The sequence below is a fragment of the Pseudopodoces humilis genome, chromosome 3 (assembly GCF_049639895.1).
Source record: "Pseudopodoces humilis isolate 2021_Gansu_Grassland_sample_001 chromosome 3, ASM4963989v1, whole genome shotgun sequence".
Classification (NCBI taxonomy): Eukaryota; Metazoa; Chordata; class Aves; order Passeriformes; family Paridae; genus Pseudopodoces; species Pseudopodoces humilis.
Window position 1 is genome coordinate 65,954,155 of NC_142202.1, and position 17,717 is coordinate 65,971,871.

Here is a 17,717-nt window from a genome sequence, read left to right on the forward strand (position 1 = left end):
AGAATTTTTAAAAGGTATTTGAAATTATATAATGAAATACCTCCTTCTTCTTCTCCCCCATTGTTTAAACTTCCTTAAAAGAAATAAGAAATAAAAGAAATAAGGAAGAAATCATTGTGTTAAACACTATGGTCTATTGATCAAGACACCTTGATCAGTTATCAGTGGTTAGGCAATCCTAACCAATATTTAATCTTCTTAATGCAAATGATGGGATTTTATTTGAATGTTGCTGGCTTTGTCTAACAGGACAATTGCCATTGTGTCAGTGTAAGTCCTGTCTGAGTAAGGGGGGCTGCCCTACTCCTTTGAATAACAGTGAGAATATGCAATTTTTTTCTTTCTTCCCTTAGCTTTTGTGCATGTCTGGCAGAGGATTTTGCTATAGGTTGTTTATTTGGAAACAGCACAGTTAAAACCAGTTTAAAATAGAAAGTCTTGAAAAGTGTCTTTCTCCTTTAAGAGTACCTGACTGGATGGGCTTCACAGAAAAGATATTCCTGTTGGAATCTAAGCCATTATCATCTTTGTGAGAAACAACAGCTAGGACAAAGAAGTTCAGCCAAAATGTTGTTTGTTTGTTTCATGGAAAGTGTAGTCTCTTTTTGCTGGACAAAGCAACTTAGAGTTACAAAGCTTTTTTTCTACACAAAAGCAGACAGAGCTGTCCAGGTTTAGAGGCTGCAAAGACAGGCGGAGCAGGTGGTCCATTTCCAGGTGTTCACTGCTGTGAGGATTCACTCTGTTGGTCTCACGTTCAAGTCATACACAGCTTCTCTTGTACATTTTTAACTGTGGGTCCTTTCAACACTTTGCCAAAAATTTACTAGGGGTAAATTTACAGAAGGTCACCTGAAGGATAAATGATGAGGGCTTGACAGGGCCATCCTCCACACCCCACCAACTCTGGTCCTTCTCAAAGCCCAAGTGGAAGAAGTAACCTTTTTGTCATGGCAACAAGTAACTTTGGGGCACACAGAGATACTGTCAGGACCTCTTTGTCTCCCACAAGATCCTCTGAAGCCTCTTAGAATTAATCTATGGCTCTCACAGTGGCTTTGGGATTGTTAGGTCCTGTTCATCCTGAAATTCCCCTGACTCTTACGGTTGAATCTACCTGCCAGGAAATACTCCTATGCTGGCAACTGTGAAAGTCCAGTATTGTATCCATGATATATCACCACATTCGAAACAAGGAACTCTTTGTACTATACAATTATTTCTATTTCATCGAAGTGCCAAAGAAAAAAGATATTTGCAAATGGTTCAAGTCAATACTGCAGTACCAGATTAGGCTGAGTTATCTTAGTAAGACTATTACATACTTCTCGTCTCTAATAGTAATTATGAGATAGAGGTCTTGAAAACAAACAAAAACAGTAAAACCTCTTTCTTTTGAAAATAACACTGTGGAATAAAATCCATTTAGTTGACTTGGAAGCACACCTCTTTTTATGTTGTTTTTATAAATAACATGAAATTATGCACCAATTATATGTGATGTTTATTTTGTCAACTTCCACTTTCCAAAGTGATAAAGTAAGGATATTTTTATTTGTAGGTAAAATCCTCTTCTATAAAAATTAGTAGGTTTTTAAAGACTGGCCAGAGTAGAGTTCCTTTTCTGCTTCTAATCATAAAACATAACAAATTTGAAGTTTAAAATTATCAGTACTGTATTTCCATTGAGTGCTTATTACAATACTTAATGTTAAGCCTTTAAATGATACATTTTATACTAGTATTTCCTTCACATGGAAGGAAAGAAGTCAGATGAAAGAAACACAGACTTTTATAATAAAATTAAGAGCCCAAATGTTATCTTAACCAGGGATTAACATTTGCACTTGCAAGTATTTTGTCAGCTTAATACGTGCAAGTATTTTGTATTGTAGATTTGCATTTACAAGAAATATCTTGGTTCTAAACAGATATTTTACTACAAAGAGACTATTGCGAAAACAAGTAAAATATAGTAATTTGAATAATTTATACAGTATGTGTTATGCTTATTGAAAGGAATGCATAACAAACATTACATTTCTAATTTTCTTTGCCAGTAAATAAACCTTGGTTGAAATTTTCAAGGTAAACCTAGATTTTATACAATCATAGACAATAAATGCTATGACTGAACCCATTCTTTTGGGAGTGTTTTGGCATGTTGCCAAAACAAGCAAAAATCTGAATAAGCCATTAAAAGAAAACAGGAAATAAACCAATGTCAGAAACAGAGAAGGATTGTTGTCAGATCTGTGTCCCTCACACAGACTGGTATTTATTAGCATAAGTCATGTTTCTGTCCTAAGGAAGTTCACTTTGATGTTTAAGTTGGGGTTTATGAAAGCTGAGAGTCCAGCTTCTGCTTCTCTTTTCCCCGAGTTCCCTTCTGGCACAGCATCTGATTCTTGTAAATCTGAGGGGAACAGTGGTGGTGAGAACAGCCGCTTCCCATTCCTCCCACAGCACAGGAGTTTCTGTTCATGAGCTGGTGCCTTCAGTCAGAAGAGGAAGAAAGCAAAAACTAGGAATAATTTATTATTGTTTCCCACTGTTCTGAGTTTGTCACAGCAGACTTGGCCTGGTTTGCAAATATGGAACCTGATCCAAAGCCCACTGAAGTCCCTAGGACATGTGCCTCAGAATCATGAATATTAACTTATCCAAATAATTTTTATACAAGGATTTAAAAGCATAAAAGGGTTTGAGAGAAAAGCAGTCTTTTGGTAGTTTGGGGTTGGGATTTTTGAGCCAGAGTCTGATATAAAGCACACTGTGACAGGGGAGTCTTTTATATTTTAGCATTCTTTGGACCAGATTCTTAAAACATTGTCACAGCAGTATCGCTACTACCATATTACATGATTACTTCTTTGCACACTGCACTCAGCTGGAAGGAATTCAAAACAAGCCCAAATTTATACCAAAATATTTGCCACGTGTTTCAGATAAGGTATCAGAAACTTTGAACACAATATAAGAGATTTAATGTCCAGCATTTCCTTTTAAACTCATTTATGTTTCTCCCTCCCTCTCCACTCTCACACCCCTGCACCCTCACAATTTATGTTACAGCACTGCTTTAGTACCTTCAATAAAATAGCCTTGTCCAGTGAGGCAAATACAAGCACCTTATGAGGTGTGACCAGCTTTTGAGTGCAGCCCTTGTCCTTTTCTGCTCTTTACAGATGACACAGGAGCCCTTGTTGGTGCTGCGGCTTGATTGACTCAGAGCTGGGAGTGATCGAGCAAAACAGACTCATGGCATTTGTTATCTTTTTGATCCCCTGCCTTGTGCTCAGCATCGACTTTGCTGTCTCCTGCCAGAATGCTGACGACTTCGTGGGTGCCAGTTCTCCAGGGGACATCATTATTGGAGGATTGTTTGCAGTTCACAGTGAAATGCTGCATCCAGAAGAAGATCCCATCAAGCCAGTAATTCAGAATTGTGCTGGGTGAGTAATACTGGAAATTACACATATTGCAAAGAAGAGAGCACTGACACTGTACATGTAACTCTTATATTAAGGTCAACAAATTCTGGTTCTCTTTCTTTGCTTAGTCTAAAAATTCCTTGGACATCACATAAATTTCCTGTAAATTAAAACAAGATGACAGAACATGGCCAAGTTAAAATAAAAAATACTGCAGCTTACTGAGGAAGGGAATGAGCATTTTGTCTGTTGTATTTGTATTTACAAGAAATATCTTGGTTGTACATAGATATTTTGATCCTATTTCAATTTCAGTATTTCAATTAATATATTAATTAATATATTAATATTTCATATTTCAATTATTGATCCTATTTCAATCTTCATAGATAATCAAATAGCCTGCTTAATCACCTGTTATAACATCCACTGGAGATGAGGGGAAATATCTTGGCTAACTTCATCAGGTCTGAAGAGTATTTTAGAAAACCAATGTAACCACTAGAAACCTTGATGTTTGAAATATTTTCTTCTATTCTGAAATATTTAGTGCTTCCTTTCCTTTGCTTCATGCTTTTGGTGAAAATAAATATGTTTTTAAAAAACTTACTGGGCAGGTGTAGTAAGCTGGAATATCTTCACTGAGTCTGACAGAAGCTTCCTGAAGATTCCACTTGCAAATTTTCATGTATCATGAAAATTAAACTTTTAGTACCTTTTTCTTTTCCAGAAAAAAAGAAATTATTCAGGTATATTTTAAGTTTTGTGTTTATTTTACCTAGTCTCCCATTAAATGAGAAAAAAAAGTATGGTTTTTAATCTTTTGTACACTAAACCCAAGCAAATCACAAAAAACTTACTACCCATCAGTTCTTCTCAGCAGTAGTAAAATTCTAAGGGATATGCTTGTAACAGAATTTCTTCACCCTTGCTTCCAGCAGTTTTTCTAAAAAATACCGCCTATGTTTCTCTGCCAGCTTTGAAATCCAAGTTTTTCTTCAGACGCTTGCAATGATACACGCTATTGAAACCATCAACAACTCAACGCTGTTATCTGGAGTTACTCTGGGCTATGAAATCTACGACACGTGTGCAGAAGTTACAAAAGCCATGGCATCTGCTCTGAGATTTCTGTCTAAACTCAATTCTTCTGAGGATGCTGTGGAGTTCAAGTGTAACTACTCAGACTACATCCCGAGAGTCAAAGCCGTCACTGGAGCCAGCTACTCGGAGGTATCAATGGCAGTGTCAAGGCTGCTGGCTTTGCAATTAATCCCACAGGTAGGTTTGAGGCAATTATTTTATTTTGGACAGAGGTTCAGATTTACCATGCTAAGAATACAGGCTCTGATCCCAGGAATTGCAAAAGCCACATATTTACTACAGGGCAGGATTTGGTTTATCCTAAGGACATCAGAATGGGTGGGCTTCAAGTGGAAGCCTTGATTCACTTGCCCAAAGAAAGGCAGTAAAGGATATTTCATATACCCGAGGCACATTTATCCAAGTGTTTTTTCAGGGTTGTCCTGGGTTCTTGTCAGCCTGGCCATGCCTTTAGTCAGTCCTGGTTACTCCAGTGTACCTTGGATTACACTCAAGGACTTCGTTCAGGCAGCAAAGTTACAGCTGCCGTGTCCAGTTTGCCTGGTGGTGAATATAACAACACTCAGTCTCAAGCTAGAAAAGAAAAAAAAAAGGAGACCAGATGAAATCTGGCCAGAAATTCAGGAATTCTCTGCAGCCCAAGAGAAATTAGGTGCTGGAGTCAGTTAAAACTATGGACAGGGAAGTGAGGAAGATTGCTCTAAAACAAAGATTTACTCCTGGTACTCTTCAAACAATTGTAGAAGTGAAGGAATACAACAGTTCAGATCCACACTAGTCCTTCCCAAAATATCCTTTTCTATTTCTGACTTCTCTAGCACTAGCATAGTCCCACATTTGTGCTTAGGCCTGTGCTGCCTTCCTACTGTCACCCTTGTAAAAAAATTGGGGTCAAGGCCAGGACTAACAAGGAAGAAGCAGAGCCACACCATCCTATCTTGCAGATTTTTGGTTTTGGCAATAGATGTAAATTAACCAAATAAGTGGAAAAGACATAAAATCTGAACTAAAGATAACTTCTAACTGAATCTTCTCCTCTGCAATGGTAGGAAGTAATTCTGACCTCCAACGCCACCACAGGAACTTTAGTAAGTATGAAAACTAAAATGCCACACTTGAACATAATCAAAAGACAAGTGACTACAAAAATCTGCAGTAGGGCATAGATGGAAAATGGGAGCAAACAGATTTTTCTTATCAATAGCACCTGCAGTGTTCTGACACAGTAAGATTTTGGTATCCCCTCCAGTGAGGTGACTCTCATTTTGGAAAGCTTAAATTTATTTTTTAAGAACTGTCAAGCAATACAGTAGAAAAAAAGTTCCAGCAAAAAAGTAAGAAAGGGTTAAAACGGGAGATATTTAAATAACAATGTTCTTTTTATGTTTTCTAGCTACATTCACAAGAAAAAATATAATAAATCTTTTGTATGAAAGAATTATAGCATTTTGTATTATCAGTTACTGTTTGTCTGTTGAAAGTCTCCCAACATATTTAGTGATGCTTTTGAAATATTATAATTAAATACCGGGGAGAAAATATACATATATATATGTGAACCATACTAACACACTCTGTGGTGGGAAAATACTACAAGAGTTCTAGCAATTAGACTAGAGACTCAAAAAAAGCCAATATTTTAAATATTGTTTTGAAGAACATGTTGACCGTATCTGAAAGGAGTAAACCAAAATTTTTATACCATCTATTCTGCCATATCCATTTTGAAAGATTTTGCTCTGGGCCTTTACTGAATTGTGTGGAAGAGAGTGGGAAAAAAAGTGTAACTGGTACTGGGCACAAGTCTGCATCCTAAAAGCAGAGAGAGAGAACCTGCCCGCTTTGGCTGCAACTGGTTGATGCTCACTCTCAGGAGGAGGGAGCCCAGGTCAGGTGGGAAGAAAGAGCAATCATGGCAGCTTTGGATCTCTTGGCTTACTTTGGAGGAGACCGCATCCATAACTGAATTGTTCGCTCTTCCTAGGTCAGTCCTGCATCATCAGCTGAAATCCTCAGTGACAAAATCAGGTTTCCTTCTTTCTTCAGGACTATCCCCAGTGATTTTCACCAGACAAGAGCAATGACTCGTTTGATCTGTGAATCTGGGTGGAACTGGATCGGAGTAATAGCCACTGATGATGACAATGGGCGGTTCGCTCTGGAGAGCTTTGGGGTCCAGGCCATGGCGAACAATGTTTGCATAGCCTTTAAAGAGATGCTGCCAGCCTATCTCTCTGACAGCACCTTTCACACCAAAGTTGATAATGCAATTGAGAAGATTGTCAAGGAAACAAGAGTAAATGTTATTGTTGTCTTTATGAGACAGTTCCACGTGCTCAAACTATTCAAGAAGGCAATTGAGAGGAATGTTAATAAAATCTGGATTGCCAGTGATAACTGGTCAGCTGCAGTCAAGATCAGTACAATTCCCAATATCAGACAGCTAGGAACAGTTGTGGGATTTGGATTTAAAAGTGGAGATGTCTCCTCATTCCAAGAGTTTCTGAGAAACCTTCATGAAAAGCCCACTGAAAACAACAAGTTTTTACGTGAATATATTATGCTTTTGTCAATCTGTGCACACCTGGAATATCATGATTTTCAAACATGCATTGCAAACCAATCCCAGGATGATCTCTTGGAAAATGATGGGAGTAAACCCCAGATCTGGAGAGATGATTTTTTGAATGCTAATGTTGAACCAGGATTTATCCATAGTACTATACTTGCAGTCTATGCTATAGCTCATGCCATTAAAGGGCAATGCAAAGACAGAGACTGCAAGGATCCATCTGCCTTTACTCCCTGGGAGGTATGATGCTAGTTCTTTCAGGTCTCATTCTCTCTGCCTAACTTTCATCACATTTTTGCTCTCATGTTCCTGGAGATAAAATCTTGGTCCTTTTACTAAACAACTAAATGACTTATCAGCTATTTGACCAATAGTAGTTGGTCCCATTGCTGCAAACCATTGCTGCAAACCATCTCTTGAGAGATGGGGATACTGCAGGATAGGAGCAATCACCAAAGAGTCTCAATTTTCCTTTCTCTCTTTCTCTCACCATTGTATCTGTTTCGTCTTAATTCAAGTATTTTCCTCTACAATGAGTCTCTACTTGAAACTGAAAATGTAATACATTATACTTCTGTCTGATCTTGGCGTATATAAAGCCAGTCTCTAAGATGGGTGAGGTACTTGTTATCACACTACTGGGTGGGTAAAGAAGAGAAAAAATCAGACAAGTAAACCTGACCTGACCTTTTACCCAACAACCTGCTCAGGACTATTCACTTTTACACACTTTTACTCAGAGGATTAAACAAATGTTCATTTAAAAGTCAAACAACCTCTGAAGAACTCTGATTTGTTACTCTGATTTGCTCTGACCTCTTATCCTAGGTCAGGGCAGGTCAAACCCAGATACAGGATTTGGAAAAAAAAAAAAATAACTAACCAATAACCCAGTAACAAACAGACTTTTACATGAATTAATAAACTCTAATGTGACAAATTCAGGACTACTTTGTGGGAATGCATATTTATGGAGCTACATTTACATAATAACTTAACTAAATTCCAAACCATCCAAATTCAAAGTCCTTTTAAGTTGTTAAGTGCTTGTGAAGAGAACTGAAAGAGATAGTTATTTCCCCCGTGATGTTTCTATAACATGTTTCTTCTACATGAAAATTCAGTCCTCTAGGAAGGGAGGTATATATCTACAGGAAAACCTTGGGATCCAAATAATCCGTATCATACATCTCCATATACAAGGAAACAATAGAGTGATTGTTGTTATAGACTGCAAAAATAGTAACCAGTTGCACCAAAATGTTGCTAAATATTAGCCCCTTCTCTCTGAAGCTCAGGATGTATTCAAAAAGCTCTGGTGTTCTCATAATGTTAGACAAACCGAAAAAGTGGAGAAGAGAAGAATTAAATTACTAGTCTGAGTATATATAATAAAAAAACCCTATTCAGTTCCACACAACTATGCATCATCCAAATAAAATGCACCAATCAAATTGGTTAGAAACATACCAGTTCTTCATAAATTATATAAGCACTCAAATAAATTACATTAAAAAATGAAAAAAATGACATATTATGCACACCAGATGTGTTACATATATTTGACAAAGCCTATTGAGGTCATATACCTGTCAGCACATTTAATTGCGTTAAATGCTATGAATATCACAAATAGACCCATGTAAGAGCATGCTTTTCAAATGCAGTTGAACTCAGCCTTTCACCAAACACTGAATCTTTTTTCTTGTCAGTTAATTACTGTTGCCAAAAATCACTAGGCCTGCAAAATAATAAAGCTTGTGCTTTGATTAAGAACCATGGCAGCAAATGGGAGTACTCCTATGATCTCCCCATGAACTGGGAGTAGGGATATATATATATAATGTGCCTTAACCTGTCCTTTTCTAGATTCACACAGACCTTGTTTGATCTGTCTATGATGAGGGAGGCAGAAGTTTTCCCCTGTTGAACAGAATGGATTGCAATATGAAGCTGGGCAGTGGCCTTAAGAAAACATATTTGGTTTGGTATTTCCTGTGACCTATCAAATACAGCCTTGCTGTTTATTGTTGCCATTGTGCCATTGATCTCGTCATCTGAGCAAATTGGCATATATTGTTCTTTGATTATTTACAGTTCTGAATTTCACCTTGCCATACACAATTTCAGCCAGAGTCACATCTGGGAACAGTGCTAGAAACTTCCAGACATGCTAAGGGAATTTACTCTGGAAGCAAATGTTGCCCAGATTGATTCTGCTGACTGTAAAGTAACAATGGGCGCACTGTCCACCACTGTTCTCTACAAGAAGGGGAGTACCAAAAGTTTCTTAGTTTTTGCATGCAAAAATATTTTCTCACTGAATATCACACCAAAATTTTCAAGGCTGGAAAAAAATAACCCTATTATTATGATTTTATGATATTATTATTCTTTTTATTAATAGGTTTTTAAGGCCAACAAGGTTGTCACATAGAATGTAATTCTGTAAACAAAATTAATTTTAATTTTAATTTTTCTCTTACTTCTAAAAGCATTTCATTTTAACTTGATGTTATCAAATCAAATTATCATATGTTAAACTGCTCAGTTTGTCACACTGACATGATACTGGTACTGTATGTTATCACTCCTTACGCTTGTGTGCAGCTCCTTGAAGAACTTAAAAAAGTTATCGTCATTGATGATGATAAGGAAGTCAAGTTTGACTCCAATGGAGATATGAGCACCAGCTATGATGTCCTTCTTTGGAAAGAAATTGATGGCCACATGGAAATCATCACTATGGCAGAATATGATGCAGAGAAAGGTGGCTTTATCTTTGAGGATGAAGAGAAAAAAAAAGATTTTCTGGCTTTGAAGGTAACTTTTGATTTGCTGACATAACGTGTGAAATTTGTTTCAGATAATTTTTTTCTCCCTGCAGCACTTGCAACTGAATCATGTGTCAGCTAGAAATCTCTTGTGTGGTTTAATGTTTTCCTCTTAGAGCAAAGAATCCTTTCTGAGTTTATTCAACCCTTTTCATACACCCTGAGATGCATGTTAGCCTGTGAATAGGCTCAATGATACAAAATTTATTTATTTCTCCAGAATGCCCCTAGAAGGTTATGTCTATCCTAAGGATGCTATTCCAGAAGCTTACAAAGGGATTTTAAAATAAAAAAATGATAGTGTGTAAAAAAGCCCTCACTTATGTACTGCCTTTTTTTTTTTTTTAAATGCAGGTTCAGATGTGTTGACTTTATTGTTTTAAAAAAAACAAAAAACAAACAAACAAAAAAAACAAACAAAAAAAGGTTTTGGTGTTTATTTGCTCCTGTTAGTGCAGGGGGTCAGCAACGTGAGTAGGTGGTGCCACCTGGAGCCCCAGCACTGGTGTAGACAGGACTAGTGGGTGGCCCTGGCCAGTTCCAGCTGGACAATCTGTGCTCTGTGCATGGGTGGAGGTCTGAGTTGCAAGGCATTCTCCACTAATGGGACAGGGAGAGGCTGCTTACTAGGTGGGCTGAATTCTCCACATGTGAACTTAGCTGAGGACAAAAGGAAACTTCAAACTTTGTGCCCCTTTGTGGTGCAAGGAAATGTCTCCACCTCGTTGTAAAGACCATCTTGAAAGGAGAGGAGATTGCAGTGTGCCTCAGGACAGATCATTTGACAAAAAATAGTCTTCGGAAGGAAGACCTGAAGTGAGACCTCAAGAGAAGGCCCTGATCACACACTCAGGAGTGGGGCTTCATGACTCAGGGATAAGCTGGCAAGGGTCAGGAGTGCCAGAGCTGCAGTACAGAGCACCCTCTGAATTGTCTTCTTCAGGCCAAGGTGTCCCTCCTGGGCTCTGAGCAGCTGAAAGTATGAGAGTATCAGGATCTCATTTGTGAAGCAGCTCACTCAAATTCCCCATCAGATGCTTCTGTGTGTTCTTTGAAGATGATCCCCAGTAAACACAGGTTCAAAGCTGAATGAAAGACTTTGATCTAGATTTTAAAGGTACACACAAATCCGGGGATTAACATTCAGGGCCCAAAAATAAAATTATCAGGTAAATAATGCCCCATTCTATTACTCATTGACTGTGTTGAGGAAATACAAGAAATTTGACTCTACAAAGTCTCTTTTTCAACATAATTTTCAGATTTCCTTAAAATATGTATGATATGAAAAGAAATACAAATTTCAAAAATCCTGGAGGTTTATATTAATGCTCTCTTGTAATTAGCTGTACCTGAGATGATGATCTCTTTTCTTTTTCCCCCTCTGCACACTGCAGAAGGTTCAGTCAACATGTTCCCAGCACTGCAGGCCAGGCCAGGTAAAAAAGGTTACAGAAAGTCCACACACATGCTGCTATGAGTGTATTTACTGCCCAGAAAACCATTACAGCAACCAAACAGGTAAAAAATTTGTATCCAAATAAAGGTTTATTTATACATCAATGCAATTGTTTTGCTTGGATATAATGTGCCTTGAGAACCTTGGGTTAAATTTTGGAATGGGATTTAAATATTTTTCTATGATCAGTTTCCTGTAAAACTTGGTATAAATGTTTCTTAAAAGGCCAAGTTTAAAAAAATTAGATTTTCCAGCTGACTAGCATTACCCTTTGCTAGGATGGAAATTCTGGCTGATTTATCAGTGAGATTTACTCTCATTAAATAGAGCCTTTCCTCCCTATCTTTCTGTAGTACATTCAGTCCAGTAAGGAGAAATTTCTTGACTTTCTGTGTGGTGAGGCACTGGAATGTGTTGTCCAGAGAAGTTGTTGTGGTTGGCTCATTCTCAGAAGTGTTCAAGACCAGGCAGGACGGAGCTCTGGGCAACCTGGTGTAGTGAAAGGTGTCCATACCCCAGCTCAGGAAATGGGACTAGATGGTCTTTGAAAGTCCCTTCCAACCCAAACCATTCTACAAGCCTATGAATCTATGAAATTCAAGGTTATTTATTTTGCTTAACAGCACATTTTGTGTCTTTCCTCAGAGTACTGTGCAATTTGATATGGCTGTACAGCAATATTTTCTAGTATCAAATCTGATGTATACTTTACCACTGGTTTAAGCAAAATCTTTTAAAGGGGAAAATTAAATATGGAGAAGATGGAATTAAGAAAATTAAGGTTGCATGTACTTTTAATATACTGAGAGCAGAAGAAAAGTTAATTTTATCTTCTTATTCAATTAATTGTGAAATTTCTCCATACCAGAGAATAGGAATTGCAAAACAAAAGTACCTTTCAAATCATAACCTAAAGCAATGTTTGTTCTTGCTGTTGTATTTTAAAAGCCATCTGCAACAAGAATATTTAGGATGTTTTCTTGTTAAAGCAGACAAATTAAAGAAAAATAGTTCAAATTTTTGCAAGAGAATTGATTACTCTAGATTAATTGTTCAGGTTGCAATTAAAGTTTGCCTGTCCAGAGCTCCGGCCCCATTTCACTGGTCAGTGATGAGCAGGATCGCTTTAGCACCCTGGTCATTTTCCCTCCTTGCCCCTGGCTGCAGGCAAGGCTTGCTCCCAGCTGCCAGGGAGCTCCAGGCACTTGTCCTTAGCTCCTTGTGCCACTGCCGCCGCAGCCCTGCAGCTCCTCCCCCTGGACAGCGACGGCCGCAATCAGGAGCAGTCAGACCCATCTTTTCCCTTTAGCATCCCTTCCCACATTGCTCCTTTATCTCAAGTCCCTACAATCCTCTTTGCAGTTTATTAACTTCGGGGTTCTAAGACATCTTCCTTTTTTTCTGCTTCCAGACATGGATTACTGCTACCGATGTAACAACAAAACCTACTGGGCTCCCATCAACAGCTCCACGTGCTACAGAAAGACAATCTATTTCCTTGCCTGGACTGACTGGTTTGCTATCTTCCTCCTCCTCCTCTCTGCTTTTGGGGTTGTGTTGGTTTTGTCCGTTTGTGTAATATTTACCAAAAACTTGGACACACCAGTCGTAAAGGCATCTGGTGGTCTGACTGTCTGCTATATTATTCTCTTCAGCCACTTCTTAATTTTTTTAAGCACTGTCTTCTTCATAGATGTACCCACAGAATTCAAATGTAAAACTAGGCAAGCACTCTTTGGCATAAGTTTTACACTCTGCATTTCATGTATTTTAATAAAGTCACTAAAAATTTTATTAGCTTTCAGCTTTGATCCCAAGCTTCAAAATTTCCTGAAATGCATGTATAAACCTATTCCCACTGTGGTCACCTGCACTGGAATTCAAGTTATCATTTGCACCTTCTGGCTAATATTTAACACACCTTTTGTAAATCAAAATTTCTCAATCCCAAGAGCAATAATACTGGAATGCAATGAGGGGTCCATTGTAGCTTTTGGGATCATGTTGGGCTACATCGCTGCCCTAGCATTTATTTGCTTCATATTTGCCTTTAAAGGTAGGAAGTTGCCAGAGAATTACAATGAAGCTAAATTCATCACTTTTGGCATGCTAATTTACTTTATAGCATGGATCGTATTTATCCCTGTCTACGCAACTACATTTGGTAAATACTTGCCAGCAGTGGAAATCATCGTTGTTTTAATATCTAACTATGGAATCCTCTGCTGCACTTTTCTTCCAAAATGCTATATCATCATTTACAAGCAAGAGACAAACACAAAATCTGCCTTTCTCAAAATGGTTTACACTTACTCCTCTAAGAGTGCAGGCAGTGTTGCTGTTAGCCAGGTTTCTTTAGATTCAAAATCTTCCAGCCTGCAAGCTACTATCACAGAGCCATGTAAAACTGAGAATGACTCTGTGAATGGAAACTGCCATTTCCCAGTGCCTAGGCAGCCACTAATAAAAGGCAAAGTTCTTCCTAAAAATGCTACAAGGAGTATGGTCAGAAAAAGAGTCTCCAGCATATGACTGGCCAGTGTTAAGCACTGGGAGTTAAAAAGCCATTTTAGGGAGCCATTTCTCTTTCAGATCTCTTTCCTTTTGATATCCCCAAGAAGGGCAGGCCACGTGAAACACCTTTTCCTGTACTTAGGTGGTTATCCATTACCAGATCTGAAAGGCATTCCTGACTCACAGAGTCCATCCCTTGCTCCTGCAAACTCCCTGATGTGCAGTCCTCTTCAGCAGCTCCCTTCCTTCCCCATCCAGCCCACATAGACCTGTGGGAACCTATTCTGCAACCTCCCTTCCTCAAGTGAGGCAGAAGCATCACAAAATTTTTATTTCTCACAGTCATATAAGTGGCACCACATGAGCTTTCCCACTTATTTTGCCTCTTCGATGCTCATTTGTTTAAGGAGCTCTTCTTCTCATCTGGCCCCATTTTACAGATCAAAGAGAACCTTGTCCCAGGCTTTGTTTGCCAAGATAAACACGTCCAGTCCTTTAGTCTCCACTTTGAAGATAGGCTTTCCATTCTTCTGAACTTCCAAAAGTAACTCTTTTCATCTGGTATCAGTGAATCTTTTTGTTTTCCTCCCAAAATTGCACATCTTATTCCAGATGAGTGTTGTAGTAACATTTAAGGTCCCTTGTGTTTACCAGCATGGTAATGAACTAGAGACAGATCTATAAAGAAATTACAGAATTCTGGAGCCCTGTAGTTATACATATGTTCATTTGCCTTTTTTCCCCATACTCAGAAGAAACACAGTGATTCACCTCATTCACCTCCTCTGATATATGAGGAGAATGAGCCCCAGGTGTCCTTTTATTTGAGAGTCTGAAGTCAATGTGTAATGGCAAAACTTAAAACCACTAATTGATTCCTCTCATTAGCATAAATAATGTAATGACCAGCATGAGTCAGTACCAGCATGAGTGCATCCTGGAAAATTTAAGGGGTTTATATATATTTTTAAAAAATGTGATTTTCAATGAGAACATGACAATGCATTATTATGATACACAGAAAGAGCACAAGGATGACATGATCTGCACTGGATGAGTCTCTGCTCTGTAGTTCCATGAGCACAGCTGTGCTGTGCCTTCTGTGTGAGAGGCAAAGGGCACATTCAGAGAAGGAGGAATTTTTCTGTCAGGGTAATGGTACCGCAGAGCTTTTTCAGACAGAGCTTAAACACCAAAGCTATGCTGCCAATACCGGAACAGGAACAGGAAAATACTTTTCCATATTTATAAAGCCCAGAACATAGAAACTTTGCTATTTTAAGTTCTGTGCCATGTTACTGTGAGGTAATATTAAAATCCTTGATATTGTATATCTATGAAGGTATTTTAAAGTAATTTGAAAGGCAAGAGTGCAATTCACATATACATTTGTGTAAATACATATGTTATGCTGCTGATTGTAGGAATGAAGGGTTATATGTATATATTTATATGTGGAATGCTGTTTATACTTCAGTTGTGGCAAATACCTTTCTGCATATGAAATTATGCATGATAAGTTAAAATGCCTGCAATTTGACTGCCAATGCAGCAAGAAGTCTTCCCCTAAAAGAGAGAAGCAAAGCTTTACATTACTTGCACAACTGTCAGCAATCAGCTGGTTAGAAAAGTGAATTTGGCTGGAATGTTGTACCTGTGTTTATTGTTTTCAAAAGTGTTGAGTGTAGCATGCCTTGAAGCTATATGAAAGGGAATGATTAAAGCCATATTGATATTTAAATTTGAGTTGGTTCACTTAATTTCCTTACCTGTCTCCATGAGCTTATGTTTGGCCTTGGACAACATACACCTGTAAGGTGTTTCCACTGTAGACCTCAGCCTGCTTAAAAACATCCTTTAGATTGAAAGCTGTAGGGGATTCATCCTGCAGGACAATGAGGAGAATGTCTTGATGAACAGGGCCTGGTGACAGCAGTATGAAGGTCTCTACCAAAGTATCTCTGAGGAAAGACATTACATATGGCAGAATTTCAAAGGAGCCCTACATGCTCCTTCTAATTCTCCAGCTACTCAGGTCTTCTGTGCAAAGCACAGTCCATGGTGGAGCAGAGAGGATGTAACAGGTTTGCAAGCTTGACTTGGCAGCAAAAAAGAGACATTATATCAAGATGTACTACATGTTTTTAAATGCCTTGTCTGCAAGAAGCAAGTGATCACATATAGGAAGAACATAAAGGGTTTGTGCTTCCCTACACAGAGGATACAAGAAAGCTCAAAATAGGAGTTTATTATGCTAAAGGATCATTTGTGCACATTCTCCGGCCCAGGGCAGTAAGTATTCCAGCAATCTAACTGTTCCTCTTGCCAGTCATGGGAACATTATATGAGCCTGAAACAGATTTTCATCCCCAGAGCACGGAACAGGAATCACCTTCCAGAGTCATTGCAAAGTCTTATCCTGCTGCTCCCAGAGCCATGGCCCATAGGTCAGGCCATGTGAGACCAAAGGAATCAGCACTTTTTTCTGGCCCTCTGCTTGCTTACTTTGGAAAGATCCTGAAACCACTTCTCAAAACACTAACATCCCACAGGCACGTTTTCCATCTCCGAGGGCAACAGAGAGAATAAATGTCTCCAAATACAGCACTGTTCACAGAGAAATCGAATGGGAAAATGCTGCTTGTCAAGGTCACTAGGAGGCTGCTCTGGATGTAAACATTATTTAACCTTTTTAGGGCTTATGTCATCCATTGTTAATAATCCTGAATGATGCATTCTGAAGCCACTATCATACAACGTATCTTCAGGCAGAATGAAGACCATGAAGGCCACCAAGCGTTTGATGTCTTCTGCAGAGCATAATTCCCTCCGAGATTTCAGTAACTCTGGCTGTGTAGATGCCTTTCAGCTGCCCAGTCTTGGAAGCAGTTCTTTGGCGAGTGCTGTGAACTACATGAGCTCCAGGCTTCCTCCCAGCAGCTCTGCTGACAGCCATTGGAACTACAGTCACTCTAAATGTGTGAGTGACCATCAGGACGGGCAACTAATAGCAGTGTCTGGGATGCTGCTCATAATGAAGGACACTGAGCCCAGCCCAGATGTGCTGACTCTTCCTACCCTTTTCAGCTGTGTCTTCAGGGACAAGGAGCCTTGCTTGACACTATGCCACTCTCTCTGAGCAAAGGTAAAGTATTGTCCTCATTTCTGTTGATGTGTCTTCATCTCCTTGACAACACTCTGAAAGAGAGCATAGCTGCTCAAGGAGTGTGTGTGCATGCAAGGAGGTGCATCTCTTCCTTTTTATTATATGCTCTGCTCCTGAAGAAAAAATAGCTGGAGGTTACAAATCACTCAAAACTTTTTTTGTGCTGTCACACTGAGAACAGGACTTAAGCTGTTGCCAGACAGTGATCCATCCCTGGGGAGTGGGACTTCCTCTGTTCATCTGCAGCCATTCTGGCTTTGTTTGGCTGATGCACGTAAAATCTTCCACTGCTTGATGCATCAGATGGAGTTCTGTTGAGGCAGTCTTACACTGTTGTGAATATCATGCTGACACAGGCTGTTATTTAGTAAACGTCTACTCTGTGCTGATTTCTCTGAATATTTTTTTCAGGATTGTTTTTTTTTTCTTTCTTTGTTTTTTGGGGTTTTTTGTTTGTTTGTTTGTTTTTAAATAAAACTCTGTCCAGGATATGAAAGGAAAAACAACAAAAAAAAATAAGCTTTTCAGTTGAAGTAGATGGAAAAGCCTGTGATGAGAATCAGTATATTTGAGCATTCTGAAAGCAGTAAAATGACAGCAACACAGATGTGGGCAGGTTTGTGTCTCAGAATTT

At 38.7% G+C, this 17,717-nt stretch overlaps 1 protein-coding gene across 2 annotated transcripts; it reads left to right on the forward strand.

The window, feature by feature from the left end:
- The first annotated feature begins 3,100 nt into the window (after positions 1-3,100).
- Positions 3,101-15,346, forward strand: GPRC6A (G protein-coupled receptor class C group 6 member A). 2 transcript variants are annotated; one of them, XM_088053256.1, is made up of 7 exons: positions 3,101-3,455; positions 4,412-4,715; positions 5,588-5,626; positions 6,523-7,350; positions 9,721-9,933; positions 11,342-11,465; positions 12,815-15,346. In XM_088053256.1, exons 1-7 carry the CDS (start codon positions 3,262-3,264, stop codon positions 13,933-13,935), a joined length of 2,823 nt encoding a protein of 940 aa, XP_087909382.1. In that variant the 5' UTR covers positions 3,101-3,261; the 3' UTR covers positions 13,936-15,346. The 2 variants fall into 2 exon arrangements, with proteins under 2 accessions (XP_087909382.1, XP_005518358.2); XM_005518301.2 differs by lacking the exon at positions 5,588-5,626.
- The last annotated feature ends 2,371 nt before the right edge of the window (positions 15,347-17,717 follow it).